Source organism: Typopeltis vanoorti, chromosome 3 (assembly GCF_054136105.1).
Source record: "Typopeltis vanoorti isolate ZY-2024b chromosome 3, IOZ_Tvanoo_1.0, whole genome shotgun sequence".
Taxonomy (NCBI): domain Eukaryota; kingdom Metazoa; phylum Arthropoda; class Arachnida; order Uropygi; family Thelyphonidae; genus Typopeltis; species Typopeltis vanoorti.
The window spans coordinates 36,909,208-36,923,944 of NC_143551.1; the positions used below are offsets into that span (position 1 = coordinate 36,909,208).

Consider the following 14,737-nt stretch of genomic DNA (forward strand, 5'->3'; position numbering starts at 1 on the left):
GTTTGAATCCCACCGTGAGCAAGAATGTTTGTGATTATCTGTAAAAATATTAGTGGTGGTGGTCGGCAGTAGATGCATTGGTGTAGATGATGAAGGTAGTTGTGGTTGGTGGTGCCCTCCCTGGAGGTGTTATGCAATAATAATAATAATAATAATAATATTATAAGACTTGGAATTATATTCTTGTTTTGATCCTCTACCAAGTGTAAAAGAAATGGTGATGATACACACAATGTTAACAAAAGTATTTGGACACCTTACGTGCCATGCAAATTTCGGATCATACCATATGCAAATATTCAGGGAGTGTCTGCGTAAGTCTGATAATAAAAGGTCGGATGTGCCGTTTTGCACTGCACTTCATGTCAAGATGCCACATTCAGCTGAAGTGAAGCTTCCAATGTGGGATGGTAGTTGGGTGTCAAATCAGTCATTCTGTCCATGATATTGCTACCCATCTCAGTAAACCAAAATCCACTGTTGTTAATGTCGTTCATAGATGGAAAGTTGATGGTGCTACTAAAGTAAGAAAATGACCTGGGAGGCCACCAACACTCAGTGACCAAGATCGACAAGCTCTATATCAGAATGTTCAAGCATCCCATATGTCATGAGTGGTGGACCTTGCAGTAAATCTGGAAAATACTGCGGGGACATCTGTCAGCACTAGAAATATCCAGAGAGTTGCATTCTTTAGGTTACCATGATGATGCTGCTGCGAACAAGGCCACACATCACCCCCCCCCCAATGCCAAATGACGTTTGGACTGGTGTCTTTCACACTGTTTGTGAACTGTAAATGATTGTTTTGCTCTGATGGTTGTGTTTGGATCTAGAGATTTAACCGGGGAAAAAGTTCTAACAGGACTGCATCATTCCGACTGTCAAGTTTGGAGGCTCAGTAATAGTGTGGGGCTTGGTCCATTGGTGGATGTAACCAAAACTATGACATTTGATGGCTACCTGGAAAACTTCATGCTTCTGATGCTGTGGAAGTACTACAGAAATGACCCTTGTATGTTTCAGCATGACAAAGCTCCATGCCTTACTGCATTATGTGTCCAAGACTGGTTTCCACAAAACAATGAAGTGTTGAACTGGCCGGCTCAGCGTCCAGACTTCAACTGGCAAATTTGTTCCAGACTACAGTGGCCATGATCAGCAATGGGGTAGCTTTGCATAAGAAATGGAAGAATATTCCTGTTGTGATATATCAGAAATTGGATGAAAGCATGCCCCAAAGGGTAGAAGCTGTCATTCAGGCCAATGATGGTCCTACTTGGTACTAGAAATGTAATTAAAATGCATTTTTTTTACCACAACTAGATGTCCAAATTAAGTATAATTTCTGGGAAATTCCCATGCTACTCATCTTAAACACTATTAATATAATTAACGGCTATTTTAGCCTGTTTTTGTTTAGAAGTGTCCCTTATATTTAATACATTGGCTAGCATAACTCAAAAGGGGTATATATATATATATTTTAGGGCATTATGGGCGAGTATAGAAGGCAATTATGGCAGAATAAAAAATGTGGAAAAATTATGTTTCCTTCCCCCCCCTCTCCCCACAACAAAATAATATATATATATATATTTATATATATATTATTAATAGTAACCCGGGTTCCCAAACTTATTTCCCGTGTCTCAAGCACATCCCCATGTTCTTTCCCTCTCCCCCCCCCCTCCGTTTACATACAACCTTTCAACAAGAGCTTGGATTTAGAAGGCATCTTTAAACCAAAAACAAGGTATGTACATAATTTTTCCACATTTTTTATTCTGCCATAATTGCCTTCTATACTCACCCATAATGCCCTAAAATATATATATACCCCTTTTGAGTTATGTTAGCCAATGTATTAAATATAAGGGACACTCCTAAACAAACACAGGCTAAAATAGCCGTTAATTATATTAATAGATGTCCAAATACTTTTGTCAAAGTAGTGTACACACACACACACACACAGAGTGGCCATAATTAAAGAGGTGTTCAGAGTCCTGTAGCAAAAAATGTATTGGACGAAATTCAACCAAACTTGGTGTAAATCCACTCTGGAACATGGGGTTTTTATTTACAGAAAATAAAAAATAGTACAAAATTCTGCCACCAGGGGACATTTGGTGCTACAAGCATGTGATATTTGCATAACTCGCTGTTTCTACTGATGAGCTGGTGGATAGGAAGATCGAAATGGATTCGCATCCTTCTGATAAGACTGAAGTGCTATGGATCTCAATTTACTGGAATAGGCATTGTTAGGCAAGCTTTACTATTAACAACACACAGTAATGCTAATGCTGTGCTTAGAGAATTTTGACGTTTGAAGGATAGGAGAAAATGTCCAATGAATAACAAATCTTAGAAAAATGATTTTACGATTTGAAAATAGCAGATCTTTAGCAGTGAAACCAAGACGCTGCAAACAGATTATTCTTCAATAAGTTGAAATTATAACTGCCGTTATAACTTCATCAAGGCAACTGGACATGCCAAAGTCAACTGTGTGCAAAATTCTGCATCAAATGCTGAGGTTTTTCCCTTACAAGATCTCCCATACTCAAGCTTTGCTTCGTGGTGATGCAGAAACTCGACTGCAGTTTGCCCTGGCATTGTTAGCTCAAATGATGGTAGATGATGCATGGCCATGGAAGATCTTGTGGAGTGACAAGGCACATTTTTATCTGAATGGTAGTGTTACCTCATACAATTGCCACATTTGGGCTGTGAATAACCTTCACGTGTTCCATCAGATCCCTTTACACTAACTGAAAGTCATGGTGTGGTTTCACTGCATCATTTATTATCAGTCCATACTTTTATGAAACCTTTGCCCAACAGGACCAGTGGCTTGTACCATCTGTTAGGTATCAAGAGATGCTGCACAACTTTGTTGTTCCTCAACTGCAGCAGTAAAGATGCCTTGACTCTACCATATTCATGCAGGATAGAGTACCACCTCCACTAGATTGCCAGTGCAGTAAAGTTATGAAAAACACAGAATGATTAGTCATGCATTCCACAGCATAGCCACCTCGTTTGCCTGATCTCAACTCATGTGACTTTTGATTTTGGGACCATCTGAAATTTGTAGTGCATGAAGGATATGTTGTTGATTTAGCAACCTTGAAAGACAGAAGAGCGCAGCATGTGAAGCAAATCAATGAGGATCTGTTGCGTTCCACTGTAGAAAATATCATTCACAAAGTGCAGTTCTTTGAACATTTGAAAGGAGGATATACTGAATCTTCTCTGCAAGTTATGCAAACCTGACAATTGATTTGTTGTCTCTTCTTGTGTTTAATTAATCCCAATCCATGTGCTTATAATGCCAAGTGTCCCCTGGTGGAAGGATTTTTTTATCCTCTGTAAATAAAAACCCCATGTTCCAGAGTGTACTTACATTAAGTTTGGTTTAATTTCATCCAATACAGTTTTCACTACAGGGCTCTGAACACTTTCTCTTTAATTATGCCACCCTGTGTATAAAGACATATTTCTTTCTGTTGTGATATTTATAAAACGAACATATAAAACAGGGGTGCTTAAGGGTCAAAGCAGTATACCTGAGTGGAGACCTCCACATAGCCTTTAAAGGAATACGGAGAACCGATCAGGGCTTCTGACCTAATGTCCAAATCTCACCTTCTCGTGGTGCACCCTGTTGGGTATCTATTTGGATACTGAACGAACGAGGATGGGCTGGCAATTTGGGATTTAGCCGACCAAATTGTATTCTTATTGGTTAAACCAAAATAAAAAATGATGGTACAACATGACAAAATTTCATGTCGCCCGGTTAAACAAGGCCCCCGTTGTTTTCGCCAGGGAACCAGGGCGAACAGTGAAAAGTCAGATACTGGAACAAATCTGAAAACAAACCCCAACCCAACTCAACATCACCAGAGTTAAAGATCGGTACTATCAACATAAGAAGCCTGAATGGCAAAGAAATGGAGCTAGCTGAGGAATTAGATAAGTACCAGATCGACATAATAGGGGTGACAGAAACAAAAAAGGCAAAAACTGGTGAGATCTTTCTGAGCAATAAATACAAAATGTTATATTCAGGCAATGACAATTAAGGAAAAGAAGGAGTAGCCATAGTATTGAACACAAAATATGAGGCTAATCTTCTTGAATGGCAGGCAGTCTCAAGTAGAGTAATGTGGGCAAATATGAGAATGGGGAACTGGACAATGAGACTTATTTATGCCTATGGTCCCACAGAAGGTTCTACTAAGGTAGAAGGGGAGGAATTTTTTGTGGCTTTAGAAAAAGCAACTGACACAATGAAAAAGGAAAAGTTGGTCCTTGTTGGGAATCTAAATAGCAGAGTAGGAAATGATTGTGAGACATACAAAAATATTTTGGGAAAATTTGGATAAAAGAGCAAAGCTAATAATAATGGCAAATATCTGTTGTATTTCTGCTCAGGACATGGACTAGTTATTACTAACACCATGTTCCAACATAAAAATGTGCACAAATTCACATGGAGAGAAGAGGCAAGGAATAAGAAAAGTCTCATTGACTATGTTATTGTTGACAGTGATGTTTTCTCCCTGGTGCAGGACACCAGAATGTACAGAGGATTTGAAATTGAAAGTGATCACTATTTACTCTTGAGCAGGATAAAATCGAATTTCATACTGAAAAGAATAACATGTAAGAAAGTTTTAAAGCGAATAAAAGTTGAGCAGCTCTCAGATGTGAACTGTAGACTAAAATACACAAAGATTATTGAAGAAAAAATGAAAGTGTTTGAGAACAGGAATCAAACCTTGGAGATTCAGTGGCAAACTCTGAAGAAACACATTGACTGATTCTGCCAGAGAGGCATGTGGTGAGGTTATCTGCAAGGATAAAAAAATCAGAACTCCCTGGTGGACACAGGAAGTTAAAAAGGCAGTGAAGGAAAAGAAGAAAGCATATCAAAAGTTCCTGTCAAATAAGTCAGCTTGTGTTCTTAGAGAATACAGAGACAAATGCAAGAATGCTAAACACTGTGTAAAACTAGCTAAACAAAAGTCATGGGAGGAGTTTGGCAAGAATATAGAAAATAAATATCAAGGTGGCAAAATATTCTGGAGGTTGTTGAAGAAGCTTAGGAATGGAGGAAAGAGTGCTGTAAAAGGAGTTAGAGATGATAAAGGTGACATGAAAACAGGAGAAAAAGATATCCTTGAAGTATGGAGTAATTACTTTGAAAAACTGCTAAATGAAACAAGCAGTGATGACAGCACAGTGGTCAAAAACACTGACCAGGCATGCAGTCAGGAATACATATCCATACTTGAAGTAGAAAAAGCCATCAAAGGTTTGAAATGTGGAAAGGCAGCAGGTGTAGATGATATTTGACCAGAAATGCTGAAGTATGGTGGTATAAGAGTCCTACAGTGGCTGCACTGCATAGTTCAGAAAGCCTGGACAGAGGGACGAATTCCCAATGATTGGAGTAGAGCTCTCATAGTACCCATATATAAAAAGGGAAATAAAACTGAATGTGAGAATTACAGAGGTATTTCCCTACTGAGTGTTCCTGGGAAGATCTATGCAAGTATACTTGAAAAACGGTTGAGAAGAATTGTGGAATAAAAGCTTGGTGAAGAACAAGCTGGATTCAGGCCAGATAGAGGCTGTCAGGATCAGATCTTCACTTTACGACAAATAGTCGAGAAAGCATGGGAATATAACAGAGATCTGTATTTAAGTTTTGTCGATTTGGAAAAGGCATATGACAAGGTGCCAAGAGAGAAGCTATTCAATACGTTACAGCTATATGGGGAACAAGTGAAACATTTCAGCTACTTAGGCACGATTTTTACTGAAGTTGGTAAATTAAATATAGAAATAGACAACAGAATCAGCAAAGCTGGTATGGTAGGAAGTCAACTGAATAAATTCGTATGGAATAAGAGAGAAATTAGTTGGAACACTAAATTAGCTATACAAGACAGTGTTCAAACCAGTTTTAACTTATGGATCTGAGAGCTGGGTCAGAAGTAAAACACTTGACCAAAGACTAGAGACCGCAGATATGAGAGTCCTGAGAAAGATTATAGGCGTGAACAGATGGCATCAATGGCAATATCATATTAAAAACGAGGATATTAGGAAAGAACCTGACATTGTCAACATCCAGGAATGCATTAGCAGAGCTAATCTCAGGTGGTATGGTCACTTAAACAGAATGGGTGAAGAAAGATTAGCAAAACAAGTGTTCTCTGCCAGGTTGGCAGCAAAACGACCCAGAGGAAGACTAAGATGGTGAATTGATACGGTACAAAGTACCTTAGACGATAGAAATATAAGATCCAATAATGTTGTAGTCTTCACAAGTAACAGACTGATTTGGAGGAAAATTGTAGCTATTAAGTTAGTAATGATGTAATTTTTTTTCATGTAGTACTGTCATATCCTGTACACCCCTTGAGGGTACATGGCAGGAATCTGATGATGATGATGACATATAAAACAAGAGACTAGTGAGATAGAATAAAAAGTCTGGAACAGGGATGTATAGCAAACAAGTAAAAACTATAAAATAATATACAGTTGATTCTCACTATAGCAAACACTGCTATAATGAACAGCTGTCCCAACCAAAGTTACAAAACATAGGTGCAATGCTATGCAAAAACCTGTTCCAAATTCGATTTTAAAAAGACCAAATGCAGAAAACGTGCTTTCTGTTCAAATGACAGTCAAGCCTTCTCCATGACAAGGCCACTGGGCAGAACATTTGCTCATCCACGTTTCTGTCTCCCCCAGGTAATACTATAGGATTGTCATCCCAAGATGAGATTGATCTACTGACATCATTCTATTCCCCCAGCTCCTGCACTAATGACCAAGGAATAAAGTATCCCACACATTTTATCAAGAACTCTGCACTGCATGTCTACCTTGGGCTTTCATCAGAAAGAAATCAAAATGCTGGGTAACTCAGACACAACATCATCTGGTCCTAACATATCCCTTCTATTATGCTAAAAACCCATGTTTTAACATCTATCCTGTACTACTTTTTCAATCTTTCCTACTCAACTAACATCTGCCCAACAGCATGGAAACATGCCTATATTCAGTCTGTTATAAAAACAAGTGACAAAAGTCTGTCAGCAAACAGAGAACTGCCCTTACTTCTGTTCTCTGAAAAAGTATGGAGAAAGTCATCAAACTGACTGTTAATGACCTTGTCCACCAGCTAATCAGCTTAATGTGGATCAAGAGTAAGGAAATCAAGGATTTCCTTACTCTTAATCCACAGCAGACCTATCATCACTACCTACCCCTGAATATTTGTGAGCATGTGGTTGCTTTTTGACATTTCTAAAACAATTGATCAAGTCTAGCAGAACAGAGAACTACTCAGCAAATAGCACCTTATGATCTACCTTCTATTCTTCAAACAATTGGATAGAAAGCTTGTTTTCTGATCATTCACTATGTGTTATGGTTAATACATTCGTCTCCACAGATTTCCCCACCAGTGCTTGAGTATCAACTCAGAGCTATGTACTTTCACCCACTCTCTTCTTTCTGTATATAAATTACTTTCTCTCACAGAACTCAAATCCTATCCATAGGTATACTGATACTGGTGCACCCTAATTCCTCTTCATTTGACAAACCTTGTAGTGCATAATCGTAATAGCCTCAATATATAACAAATGCCTTTAAACTGTGATCTCCTTGCTATCCATCAGTGGGTGAAGATAATTTTGTGAACTTCAGTTCTACCAAAACACAGTCCTATCTTATCTCTCACAAGAAAGATCTCACTTCACTTCCTCTTACCCTTGATAATACTGAAATCACTAAATAGTATCAGATTTCTCTTCTTGGAATGACTTACATTTCTTGTCATTCCTGGCACAAGCACATCTCAGCCACAGTTTCTTTATACTTCCAGGAAGCTTGGTATATTTTCTGCTCAAAACACAACTTTTCACTTATGCAAATGTTAACACTGTATAAATCACAAATCTGCCCAATGTTGCTTTCGCATTTGAGACAGTGCACCTAAAACCTCGGTAAAAATTCTTAAAGCTATCCAGAAGAGAACAATCTGACCAATCAAAGATCCCTCTTTCAAAGATTCACTTTAATAATTTTTTTTAGACATTCTGTTTCTACCTTATGTCACTTTTATAGGTATTTTAATGATCAATGTTCCTGAACTGGAAACCATCATTCCTCCACTTTCTTAAACTGTAAAGAATACAAGCAGCCATTAATCAACATCCATCTACTCTCCAGCTTCCAACACCAATTCTCTTCCTCTTCTTTCATTCCACCTACTTCTTTTTTTAACAACTTCCCTCATGCTATCTTTCCCAAAGACCTTCAGTTGCTCAAGAAACATATGAACAGATTCCTTCTTTCTTCTCTTACTCACACATTGTACTGAAATGCTATGTTCTTATAACCTTTCATATACGTGATTCATATATATATATAATTCCACTTGCTTTTAGAACTTTTGCCATTAGAAAATACACTGTATTGATTTCCACTCCTTTTCAACTGCCACTGTTTTAAGACAGTCTTGATTTTTAATGATTACTGTTGCTAGAGTTTAACTTATTTTAAAATATTCAACTTCACAAACTCATGTGTTTTTTTCCAGGCATGTGCAGTCACTTTATCTGTTAAAATTAACAACTTTCTGTGAAATACTGAGTCCCTAAATGGGTTCAGATGGCAAAAATTTTTATGAACTATTCAAATGAACAATACACTTGAAACTGATGAGAATAACTGAGCATCATGAAATATGAATGTTAGTGCCAATTAGATATGATGTTTAGTTAAATGAGCCATTAATCTTATATATGTTAAACAGTGATATTCTATTATATGTATACTAGTAAGTACTCATAAAATAGTATCACATAATTGTAAAATCAAGCATGTACATATAAGTATTCACCATAGTGCAGTAGGTGTCAGCAATGCCTTTCAAAGAATTGTGTTCAAACCCAATCTAGGATGTGAAAAACTCACTTTTAGCAGCTAACTTACCTTTACTTGAAAAGCCCTTCAAAAGGACTTTTCAAGTAAAGGTGAGTTGCTAATCTCACATGGAACATGGATTTTCCTCCCATAAACTTCGGTCTTTTATTCTACAAAAGAGGCAAACCTGTTTTGCAAGTTGCAGGATGTTTTTCATCTTTCAAATCACCCTATTACAAGAATAAATTAGCTTCTAAGAAGTCAAGTTATTTGGCTATTAACAGGCCTCAATCTCATTTCTTAACACAAAAGAAATGAGATGAGATACATGTAGTATTACTCTTTTTGCTAGACTCATTTTGCTAGACAAAGTAGGATTGCCATTCAACCTCTGATTTTTACTTGGGATTGTTGAAGTATCCAACAGAAAGAATAAAAAATACAAAAGAATACCTTTTGGAGTGTGTCTGAATGCAACAATGAAGATTTTTTAGAGAGACTACTTAACAATTCTTAGTGCCTCTGGCAGGGACTTGACCAAAAGTGTTTGCAAACGGAAGTGTCTGTTTTAGATAACTGTCTGTTAAGAGAGAGATAGAGAAAGGATTAAATGTATTTTAAAAAAGAGTTTCAAATTAGTAATGCAATGTTTTTGAAGACAGAAGTTCTCAGGAAGTATCTCAAAGGGATTTTTGCAGGCTATGCTCAAACAATTCATATACTTATTTAGTGCAGTAACATTGACAGAGAGTTCTGGTCATTCCTACACCCTGCTTGTCATCAAATATCCTGGATAACTGAATAGTGGCTCTTTCCAGTAGGGTCATCTGTAATCATGTTTTACCATAACTCAGTTGGTCAATATTTGAAACTAAATCTTGTTTTGCATGGCTGACATTTTATGAAATAACTATTCAGTGGAGAATAAAATAAGTTTGGGCACTAGCAAAAGTGCCCAAACTTAACTCCACTAAACTCATTATTAATTTCCTATCAATTAACTGGGCAATAAGAATGGTACCTGAGATACTGTTTAAACAGAATCAAGTTAATTTATGCAATAATAATCAAATATATACAAAAAATTCCATGAATGCAATTAAAAAAACAATAATAAAAAAGTAATAATAGAAAAAAATGCAATTAAAATTATAGCAGATACAGATGGAATTAAACTAAGACAAACCAAATTACTATGAACAGAAAAATTAAGCTAAACTTTAAAATAAAAAAAAGCAAAAACTTTAATAAACATTCACTAAACATTATGCTACAGAGAGCAACAACAAAAGCAGCTGTAGTTTAGATAGGCATAGTAAATGGAAAAGAAGCTTTAATTTATCTACTACTGACAATATTTTGCAAAATATACTATGCCAGATTTCTAATATCTTACTGAATGGCAGATGAACAAATCATTCACACTACAAGAATTCAGACTTAATAACTATAAATAAAAACAAAAATAGTTACAGTTCACTACTGAACACTTGTTTACTGTATTATTTAGGATTCCCATAACTTTAAGAAATAATTGGGAGACAATACTAACATTGCTCACTTTCTTAACATTATGTAATGGTAATCATTTGTTTCATAATACTCTGACATGGGAAAAGAATTCTCAAATGCAGAACACTTTGCCAAAATAAAAAATAAAAAAAAATTTCTGATAAGAAAATTAATTTTTTTAAAAAAAAAAGTAGCAACACTTACTTTTTTCAGATCAAACACTAAACCAAAATCTCCAAGTTTGCAAATTCCTTCTTTTGATATAAAAATATTGGCTGGCTTAATGTCCAAGTGAATCAAATCATGATCATGAAGATGTTTGACTGCCTAAAACATAAAAAACAAAAATTCAGACATTAAAAATGTCCGAGTTGAAAGTATATACAGTGGTGCCTTGGTTAACAACGGCCTCAGATAACGACGTACTTGGTTAACGACGAGTGGCTGTAAGAAAAAATCTCTCGGTTAACGACTCTCGATTATGTGAACCTCTATCCGATCACACTCAGCCACACGCGGGAAGACATTGTCAAATAGAGAACAGCCATGCAGCATAGCTGTGAAGCTCAGATATGTTTGACCCATCATAGCTAGCTGTTTACATTTTCCGTTTATTGTTTCTTTTCTTGTAATGCACCGTGCTTTATTTTTAAATTTGTGGTTATAAATGCGTTTTATGATGAAAATGAGTATTTAAGCATTTATTTTTTGTGTTGGTTCATATAGACCAGTGTTTCTCAAAGTGTGGTAGGCGAAAGGTCGTTGGGGGGGTACATGTCAATTTTCAGCTATGCATAATTAAAGGAGTCATTATATTTTTCAGCAAACAGTGCAATTAGAGACAAATGGGATAAAACGACACTAACTAATGAATCACATCCCCTCTCCAACAGAAACTGCTGTATAGACCAAGCAAAACCATATGTTGCCGGTGGAACATATGGTTTTGTTGACACCACCCCCATCGTTAACGTGTTAAAACTAAGAAATATATAGTGAATGTGTTTCAGATATTATGGAATTCGGTTGAAGGGAATTAGCATTTCAACTCAACTGTTGAAATGCTAATTTGTCTTTGGTTCGTGCGATCTTTTGTTAATATCGCCAATCATATGCAGTTCTTCACTACTCTACGTATCTCAAGTCTTGTAAATTACTGGTAATTTTTGCTTGAAATAATGGGAAAGAAGATGACGCTATTTGGTAGATGACTTTGACGATGCACACAAAGAAACTGTTCTCAATGCCAAAAGTAGTGATAGCGAGTAGGAGCTTCTTGGTAAGTCGCACCATTTCCTGTTTTTTTCTGAAAACTTTAGTTTCCGAAAATCCCCGCACGTATCTCGCAACACGATTTTTTAGCTTTAATTTTAGGAAAAAAGTTATATTCGTGAATATAAAGTGTTATATTCGAGTAAATACAGTATTTTTTTTTTAGCTTTCAAATTCTTACGTATGGATCATTGGTTAAAGATTGGATTTATAAAACCCCCAAAAGAGAGCAATATAGCAAATACAAGTAGCTGTAAGCAACAAGAAAACTTTGATATTACATCTGGATCAAATGAAATTGATAAGAGTGTGTCGTATGACATCTCTAGAGAACCAAAATTTAAAAATAAATCATATTTTTTGTTTACATGAACATATAAATTCAAATAAAATAGATATTTATTTTAAATTAATTAATGAATTTATTTATTTAATTAATTAATTAGGGGGTACTTGGTAATAATGAAAATTTAAAAGGGAGTACGCGGATATCCGAAGTTTGAGAAACACTGATATAGAAATAAATCGGAGGGTGCGTGTCACTGTTTGTTTGCCATCAAAAGGCAAAATCAAATCTCATCTGTATAATAATCGTTGTATCTATAAGCTGCTAATCAGTGTATGTTACGGTAAGTGCTGTATCTAATATCGTCACCTTACAAGCAAAATGCACTAAGTCAAAAATTGCAGGTTTTGAATTTAACTGTTAACTTAAATTTCAGAAAGTTTTTTTTGAACTTTTACTTTTATTTTCAGGTGACGCTATGTTCTTTGTATCCCTTGTCTTAGTGCTGTACAATTTGTAATAATGCCGTATTTTGCATATCTTTTTTTTTTATAGAATGAATTTTTTTACCATGTGACAAAATGGGTCCCAAAAAGAAACTAGTGAGGGGAAAAAAAACAGAAAAATTTTCTCTACTGAACAGAAGAAAGAAATAATAGCAAAACATCATGAAGGTGTGAAAATTATGCAGCTAGCTCGAATATATGAAACCAGTCATTCTACAATATCAACCATTTTGGCTAAGAAAGAAGAACTTATGGTAGCTAAGGTTGCTAAGGGAACTTCAAGGTGTCAGAGGGCTTCTTTTTGAGCAAATGGAAAATCTATTACTAATTTGGATCAAAGAAAGAGAAATGGTGGCTGATAGTACATCTCAAAATGCAATCTGTCAGAAAGCTAAATAGATTTATCAAGATTTGAAAAAGAAGACTTCGGGATCAAGTTCTGAGGTAGATGATGATTTCAAAGGTAGCAGAGGCTGGTTTGACAACTTTAAAAAAAAGAACAGGAATTCATACTGTGGTCAGACGTGGAGAGGCAGCTAGTGCTGACAAAGCAGCAGCAGATAAATTTGTCAATAGCTTTACAAGAATTATAGAAGAAGAAGGAGAATACCTACCTGAACAAGTCTTCAATTGTGATGAGACTGGGTTATTTTGGAAGAAAATGCCCAACAGGATATTTATCACAAAAGAAGAAAAAAACACTTCCTGGGCATAAACCAATGAATGATAGGTTAACATTGCTTTTAGCAGCAAATGCAAGTGCCGACTGCAAGGTAAAAAACCAATGTTAATCTACCACTCAGAGAATCCCCGAGCATTCAAAAAGTTCAATGTTTCTAAATCCAATCTCGGTGTTTTGTGGAAGTCTAACAGCAAAGCCTGGGTCACAAGAGTAGAATTTAGAGACTGGATTCGCGAAGTGTTTGGATCAACTGTCAAAGACTATCTTGAGCAAAACAATCTGCCTTTAAAAGCCATTTTAACTTTGGATAACGCACCTGGCCATCCAACGGGCATACAAGAAGAGCTACCAGAGGAATTAGATTTTATCAAGGTGATTTTTCTTCCTCCCAAGACTACATCTCTGATTCAACGTATGGATCAGCTGATAATTGCAAATTTTAAAAAACTTTACACAAGAGCACTTTTTACCAGGTGCTTTGAAATGTGTGAGGCTACCAACATAACCCTAAGAAAATTTTGGAAGGAAGAATTCAACATTGTTATAGCAATTAGGCTAATTGTAAAAGGTTTGGCAAGAAGTAACAATGAAATGTCTCAAAGCAGCATGGAGGAAACTGTGTTCTTCCTTTGGTAATGAAGAAACTTCAGATGAAGGACACAAATTGGTAAAGGGTATTGTGGCAACTGCTCATGATCTTAACTTGGAAGTAGAGGAAGAAGATGTTGAAGAATTATTGGAGATGCATGGCTGAGAACTGACTACTGACGAGCTAAAAGAACTTTTCAAGCAGCAATGTGAAGAAAAGGAAATGGAAATTTCATCTGAAGATGAGGATGGAGAGAAAGAACAAATTACGACTGCTGAAATCAAAAATGTTTTGGCAGTGGGAGGAAGTTCAAAATGTTGCTAAGAAATGGAATCCAAACAAATCTGAGGTTATCAGAACTGCAGATCTATTTAATGAAAAGTCCATGTAGTTTTTCAGAAACATTTCAAAATAGAGGCAGAAGCAAACAACCCTAGACATGTTTTTTACAGGTCCATTTGTCAAAAAACTCCGAAGTGAGCCCAATTGTCCTTCTGGTGAAGATTGATAATTAAAAACTGTTTTCATGAACAATTCATTTTATTAATGTTAATTTTTTTGTAGCAAATACATATACTGTATAATAAATAAATGATATTTACCATATTTTTATGACATTTTAAATGAGTTTTATCTGCATTTTTAATATGTACTACGGTTGTGGAGAGGAGCCGGAACAAATTAATCGATTTTCAATTAAATCTTATGGGGAATCGCGCCTTGGATAACAACGGTTTTGGTTAACGGCAGTAATCCTGGAATGGATTACCGTCATTAACCAAGGCACCACTGTATATGAATATAAGAAAAGAAATTTTACTTACCTGTATTAAATCTATCAGATAATTCCAAACCACTTCTTCAGGAATATCATGATTTTGTTCAGAGTAATTGCTCAGGCTAAAAAAAACAATAAAAAA

The 14,737-nt window shown here is 35.9% G+C and overlaps 1 protein-coding gene across 3 annotated transcripts in view; it reads right to left on the bottom strand.

The window, feature by feature from the left end:
- Window positions 1-14,737, bottom strand: part of LOC150108050 (membrane-associated tyrosine- and threonine-specific cdc2-inhibitory kinase-like) — a 187,397-nt gene that overhangs the window by 104,692 nt on the left and 67,968 nt on the right. For all 3 annotated transcript variants that reach the window (XM_090415547.1, XM_090415546.1, XM_090415548.1), the window contains 2 exons: window positions 14,642-14,717; window positions 10,687-10,809 (listed from right to left, as the gene is read on the bottom strand). In XM_090415547.1, the coding sequence (XP_090271673.1) occupies window positions 10,687-10,809; window positions 14,642-14,717 (199 nt within the window). The remainder of the gene's footprint in view (window positions 1-10,686; window positions 10,810-14,641; window positions 14,718-14,737) is intronic.